A 7,854-nucleotide genomic window follows, 5' to 3' on the forward strand; every position below is an offset into this window, starting at 1 on the left:
TTTGATCAGAAGCGATCCAACGGCGGGTGTAAAAGCGTTAATGCTCGTACGTGACATAGAGAGGGGGACACGTATATATATATGATGACGTTTGTTACTCTGACTTAATAGTTCACACATAACAAACCAGAAAATCTTTTAAAGATCATGTTAATCGTTTAAGCTCATTAAAAGAAACGGTTTTTTCTTCTGTCGCCCGGTGAGATTTCTCCCCTCATTGTTAACCGGAAATACAATCAAAATGAGATACTTATCGATGACGATCTGTGTCCTCGTGACATTCGCGCTGCCGAAATCTATCTATGGACATCCTGCGACTGACAGCAGGTAATCATTTATTTTATACGTGTGTATATGTTCGCAAAAATATCAGTTGATCATGGAAAGTCGAGAAATCGACATTTTGGTATACAGTCTTATTTCAATGATAGAATTGATTTTCGTTTGATTCTTCTCTTACGGAAAAATACATTCTTAGAGATCCGAAAAATAACATCTAATTAAATGTTAATTCCCAATAAACCTTCAACTTGAGAATCAACACTCAATTTAACTGTTCATTTCGGATTGCTAAGAATGTATTTTTTCGTAAGGATTTTGATTCTCACAAAATTTTTTTACGTACATACGTTGCAGAACAATATTATGAATATATTGAACATATGTTGGCGATGGTTCTTTTCAGCATAAATAGACCGATTGTTTTGTAATAAAAGAGATATGTCTCTAATAAATTATATTTATATATTTTTATATTTTTTTTAATGAAAGACAAAAACTGATATTTTCCACATTTTTAAATATGCTATCTTACTCGATAGCTCATTTTTTGCTACTTTATATAAGGTCGATCTTGAATATGTTGGAATCACATGTGTCAAAGCTAGAAATTATCTCAAAACCAAAAGCGATCTCGACGCTCATTCAACAGAAAAATTTGTCGATTCCGACTAAATCGTGAGTTGATTTAGATCCCTTTTCTTTCTCTTTTTTTTTCAATTGTGTTAAATCCACCACACAATCGGTTGCATATTTACAGACGACAAAGACGCTTGTCGGATCAAAGACTAGCCGAGCTGGAGACGCTAATGAGTTTGTCAAAACTTGTTTCTCAATCACTTGTTGCGACATCTGGACATGAACAACCAGATCCAAGGATAATGTAAGAAGAATTTAATTAAAAAATCCTACACACATATAATCAATATAATAAGTAAAGAGAGAGAGAGAGAGAGAGAGAGAGAGAGAGAGAGAGAGAGAGAGAGAGAAGAGAGAGAGAGAATATAGAAACAATAAGGATTAATATATTTATGATATTAATTTATATATTCTTTTTCTCCTATAATTTTTATATTTCATATTTTAATTTGAGCTACACATATGTAATAATTTTTCAAATTTGTGTATAACTAATCGACGATGTTTAATTACAGTGGGCGGCGAAAATGATGAATCAGACTACATCGAGTTAATGTATCTATTAAAGTAAAACATATCGGGAATCGCGTATATTCTCTAATTAGGTAAATATTTTATTCTATTATTACGGATTACACAAGAACTTCGCTCGCAGATAGCGAATCTTTTTTGTAATCTGTGTTAACCAAACATCTTCGATGAAAGAATGCGAAAAAGATGAAAGACATAATGATGAAGATCACGTTTTTTTGCAATATTATTTTGCAATATTTTGCGACGCATGTTATTTTGCGTACATAAATCATGGCTTATGATAATTGCATGTATCGTAAATTCGAAAGAAATATTAATGTTAACATAAGTCTATACTTCGAGAATAACGCAAGGCTATCGCTGTCACTGTATCAGTGATAAGTCGCAACGGTCGTTCGATTCACGACGGCATGGCGCGGCGGCGCTCGTGCCGTTCCTTATCACTAACGCGACATTTCGCAATTATTTCTATTTGCACTAAAAAAGTAATGAGCTCTGCTCTAATTACGTTCTGAGATAGAGGAGAGAGAATGATTACAATTTTTATATTTTACATTAATAATTTATGTGTCTAATTGCGAAAGCTTAATGCCTATCATTCAATGAATATTAATGGTAATTTACATACTTTTGATATACATATATTACAGTTTATTTTATTATATTTTCAGTTGAATAGACTGATAGCGTCCGAAAAATGAAAGCGTGCATTTCGTATCACGATGAATGAGCCTGGTATATAAAAGAGAACATTCTTTGACACATTTCATTGTTTTACGGAATGATTACTTTAGAAGTTAGCAAAATTACAAAACGAAAATTGTTATATAATGACTGGGGTAGAGATGCATGAAGAAATATTACAGATTTCTTAGATCCAAGTCTGTTGATATTATATAATTTAATCGAATATATTATATATATTATTTATATGTATACATTATATATTATACACTATATATTATATATTATGTATTATTTATTACTTATTATTTATTGTATATTATACATTATACACAGTGTGTTTCAAAATTTGCAATCGCGGAATGCAAGACGTGATACTTTATGCTAAAAAAAATATTTTTCTTTAGTAAAATTGCGTCTGATAAGTATTATAGTTTTTGCAGAAAAGTAGATTGAAGTTAACGAGTAAGCACTCTAATGAATGTGGCGCTCAACGGCGCGTTTCTTGCTCACTTATATCTAATCCTTAGTTACACTGTTAGAAACGCTTCCTTTAAATCAAGCTCATGGTTATGAACGAAATTAAAAGTAACGAATGATTTAACTGAAAATTAAGTTACAATTACTTAAATGTAATGAACATATATATTACTGGATCAATTTTAAACAGAATCATAAGACTCATATAACGTATTCTCATAAAATTTGTAAGAACTTATGACTAATATTCTAATTTTATGCGTATGTATCATAAGACGTATGATTATTCATAAATATCTACAATTTCTTGTAAATTTTATGAATAAGAAGCTGTTTGTAAAAATATTGTATAAAGGTATAAGCACTTAAAAATTCTTATAAGCTTTACAGGAAGTAAAGTTAGGAGTCTTACGATTCTGCTTAGAATTTAGGCATAAATTTTATAAAATTTTATGAAAAGTATATTATTTTTATGAAAATTTTTATGAAAAATACATTAAATTTTTATGAAAAATACATTAAATTTTGTACATGTATACAATATATATAATTATACTTTTCAGTTATAAATATATTAAATTTAACACATGAAATGTCACACATGAAATTAAGTTCAAATTATGTAACTTAAAAATATATTAAATTTCTTTTTTTAACGGTATAATATTCATAAGTAATGTCTTAAGACGCTGATACGGCTATGATATGATTATAGTTTACGATACCTGAAGACTGTACTTAAAACAATCTCAAATATACAATAAAAATATCAGTTATGAATGTTGGACATTAATCTTCTTCCGTACTATATTTAAAAAATGAAAAATTAGCAAAATGAATATTACTTTCTTTTTTTATGTAATAAATAACAAATAAAAGAATTGTCTATTTTGTAGATTCATTTAAAAGTAAAGACAAATGTAAATAGTAATATGCTTGGCAAGCTTTGTTAAACTTTTTGTTTTTCGATTTAAATACGTATCGCATAATTGCGTATGAGTCATACAGTATGACTAAGTTAAATAATATATCATTAAACTCAAAGAATAGTTTACTAATTAAATGAATAAATAATCCTTAAACGCCGAAAAACAAATTTATTTTAAAACTGTGATTAAAAATAGAATTAAATTGTATTCGAGTTAAAATATTTTAAGAGAATTAAGATATTTTAATTCTCCCTTATTATAAAAAATACTGAAGGCTTGTTCAAAATTATTAATTTTCAAAATATTTACTAATTATGTAATTATATAAAATCTCAATAACAATTGTTTCGATATTTTTAAATTTATTTTTACATATTTTTAAAACAATTATCTACAAAGAATGTCAAGAGAATTTAAAAATTGTATAAAAATAAAAATTGTTTCGACATAAAAAATAAAGATTTACATTTTTTAAATAAAATATCATTTTAAAATTATGTTTCTAACATATGTAACGTATAAATAATTGCTTTAAAAAATATTATTAAAAATATTTTTGTTGCTATTTGGATTGTTGATCTTTTTAACAACATGCGAAACAAAATTGTATTGACCATTTTGGTAAGTCTTTTATTAAGGTGACGTTTTGCTTGCTTAATTCATTTACTATAGAATAAATTATTAATCAATTTATAAATTTATTTATTAGAATATGCAGAAATTTTCAACAATCGATCGGTCAACCATTTGCGAGCAATTTCGATTTCTCTATAAAATATTCATCTGGCCTCATCTAATTATTGTATAATTTTTATTCCATCTCTATTATTGTCTTCATTTTTTTAACAACATTATTGCGTGGATTCATAATATCTGAAGATGGTTCAATTTAGGCCGAAACATGTAATATTGTTTTTTAAATTTGAATTTATAGAGTATAATGTCTCGTATATTTTTTACTCGTATATTATTATATTTGAATTTTGTAATTGACTCTTACATGACCTTTCTAATTTTCTATTATTTTAAAACAACATATATTGCACGCGCTTGTCATATGATTTAAAATGATTGCAAATGATTAAGTTCTAATATGAATAAAGTGAAATAAAAAAATAATAAGTGATAGTAAGTAATTACGAATAGATTATTGATTATTTATTATGCATGAAATTGAGTTTTGCTGTCATAGCAGACATATTGAAACAAAATCCGCTAAAAAATGGTGAATTAAGGTCAAGCTCTGATTGATTGCGCAAGAATATATCTTGTCTACTCATGGGAGAAAAGTAGAAATTTAAACAAATAAAAATGTTTTCACAGAAAGCGAAATGTTATTGTTTTCGTGTACAGTCGTGAACAGAATTGCAAAATTTTTTTTCAATGGATCTCGTAACTCAGCCTTGCTCGTAGAGAGGTTGAATTATGGTGAAAGATACAGCCTAGATGAAGCATTCCCGTGATTGCGCAGTAAGAGCGTGAATTTGAGGCGAAATTTGTTGCAGAATCAGTGAAAGAAATCTTGGAGGCACTTAGATGGGATGTCTTATCGTACCCACTTATTCATCACTCTATTCATCAAACATTGTTCCTTCAAAGTTCAGGACATTTATCATGGAACAAAATCGGAAATGCATTCCAATCGGAATTATTCAATTATTCCCTAGATTTCTATTATGTTTTCTGAGGAAAATGGAATAATTCCGATCGGAATCCATTCCGACTTTATTCCACAATGGATGGGAGACGCTATTCGCGCTATTTAGCGTTACAAACTATTCGCTACAGATAGCGCTAACAAACACAATCATGACACTAATGGTAGCGTGTTACGTCACAACTGCGCGCTATCAACGCTATTTCTTCCGAGGTAGGTGTATTGGTAGCGTTAGCATTTACAAATCCGTGAACAATCCTAGTGTAGAGTTGGTAGCGTTTAACATTCGTCAAAGTTAGATTAATGTTTGAGGGAATTCTGTTTTCGAATGGCACGAAACTTTTCTCTCTTAGAATTTCGTAAAATAAACATACGTATGTAATGTGTGAATTTTTCAATTGTATCATAATGAATGCAATCTCAATTTTAATCTCTCCTAATGGCTTGCCACTAGGCTAGAGTGAACGTAATTCTTGCTTGTGTATCATCTTTAACTTTTCAAAGTTTCTGCGAAGTTCAACTTATGTATTTGATTTTATTATAAATGTGAAAGTCAGACATATCTTTTAATTCCCGTGTACGGAAAAAAGTTATTATTCCGGTATAGCGCAGCAGGGTATTCCGCTATAAATGCTTAAGGTCCTTATTAGATGTAAATATGCTTCTTCTTCTGAAATCGACCACAAATGCTCAAGGATTGTTCCTTCTGATTAATTTATTCAGTGTAATTATTAACTGTAACTATTGTAACTATTAATTTTTTGATCTAGTTTATATTGTTCACTCCGGCCTAGCGGCAAATTATTATGAAGATTGCGATTGAGATTGTATTCTGTTATTCACTACGAGAAAATTAAAAATTTACGTTACAAATATTTTACAAAACCTTAAAAATTTTAATTATAGAGAGAAGTTTGGTTGGTGATTGAAAATAGAATCCCTTACATTAACTTAACCTCGACGAATATCTCTTTTTTTAAACGCTACCAATGATAGGATCGTTCATAAAATTTGCTAACGCGCTATTGGCTCCAAAAACAACAGCGTTTGCGCGAATAGGGTCTCCCCGAACGCACCCAATAGATGTCCAGATCCAGATTATTATTTGTTTCGGTCGATGCAACATAGTCTTTCTGAGTAGCATTTCAGTTATTTCGAAGATACTAAAAAAATGGCTCGACGATTGGATTGCCTCGAAAGAACCTGAATTTTTCTATCGCGGAATTCATTTGTTATCCGAAAAATAGGAAAAGGTTATAATTTCGATAGACAATATTGTGAATAAAATATCAGATATTTTTGTGATGAAATAAACATGAGTTTTTGTAGCAAAAAACAACGAGAATTAATCTAAACATTTAATAGGTAACTACACACACGCACGCACGCACGCACGCACGCACGCACACAGAGAGGAACCGCAAGCCGGCAAGCCGCGCAAATATAAATATAAAACATAGCCATATTGTAATTTCTCTCTGTATATCTCTTTGATTGATTTCTTATTCGATTTAACAAAACAAATATAGTCAATCCAATCCAATGGTGCAACATCTCAAGTCGGGATCAGGCCTCTCATACGTATGCCTGTCGTGCGCACGCAAGTTGTACACAGAGCACGAGCGTGGCGTAGCAGTAGTGCACGAGACTTATGTCAGAAATGGCCAGAGATCCCGGGTTCGCGATTCCAGGCATATTCAAGAATTTTTCATGCGCTCGTAGTTCCTCTTCGATCGGTCTGGCAAACCACCAAGAGTATCTATTGCCAAGAAAACCTCTTAAAAACTGCCGTTCGAAACCGGCGAAAAATTGTAGGTCCCATATGTCTCTGTTATCATAGCCATCAATATTATATTAGGTGTAGTAAAAAGAAATCCATTATTTTTGCATGAAATTGAATGGAAAAATAATGGATTTTTTTACTACACCTAATATTCGCAGTCTGTATAATGAAAATGACTTAATTATTATGCGAAAATGATTAAATTTTAATTAAAAATAGACAACTAAAAAACAAAATAGAAAAATGTTTTTAATATATGCTGCAAAATTTAATTTTATAATTAAAATTATATATAAATCAAAAACAAGAATATTATTTCTTATTTAAATATAATAAAAATATTTGTTATATACGTTAGTTCTCGATATTTCTTCAGTTGATTTTGATAAAATGTTTCCGTCAGAAAATCTTTTCATTTTTGCGTTATTACTATATATCACTATAATAATCTATATACATACATTACAATCTTCTTTACTGACTTATTATTGTGCATAACTTTATTTTATATGTAAATCATTACATATTATCGCATCTTATATGAAATATACAATTTTTTATCATATGTGTATATACAGATAAATTTATAAATAATATTTGATCGCATTCAATATAAGTTTGAATGTTTCAAAAACTTATCATTTACATCAGTTGCATTGAAAACCAAATCTTGTAAATTTACAAGTCCTGTGTATTATATTTTTGGGAATATACATTATATATATATATATATATATATATATATATATATATATAGTATATATATGTATATATATATATATATGTCTCTCTCTCTCTCTCNCTCTCTCTCTCTCTCTCTCTCTCTCTCTCTCTCTCTCTCTCTCTCTCTCTCTCTCTCTCTCTCTCTC

At 29.4% G+C, this 7,854-nt stretch overlaps 1 protein-coding gene across 1 annotated transcript; it reads left to right on the forward strand.

Moving 5' to 3' along the window:
* The first annotated feature begins 241 nt into the window (after nt 1-241).
* Nucleotides 242-1,449, forward strand: LOC105620111. Its single transcript, XM_012201618.1, has 4 exons — nt 242-327; nt 847-957; nt 1,040-1,162; nt 1,434-1,449. The coding sequence occupies exons 1-4, from the start codon at nt 242-244 to the stop codon at nt 1,447-1,449; spliced, it is 336 nt and encodes a 111-aa protein (XP_012057008.1).
* Nucleotides 1,450-7,854: the final 6,405 nt, after the last annotated feature.

This window comes from Atta cephalotes (genome assembly GCF_000143395.1).
Source record: "Atta cephalotes unplaced genomic scaffold scaffold00024, whole genome shotgun sequence".
In the NCBI taxonomy this organism is placed as follows: Eukaryota; Metazoa; Arthropoda; class Insecta; order Hymenoptera; family Formicidae; genus Atta; species Atta cephalotes.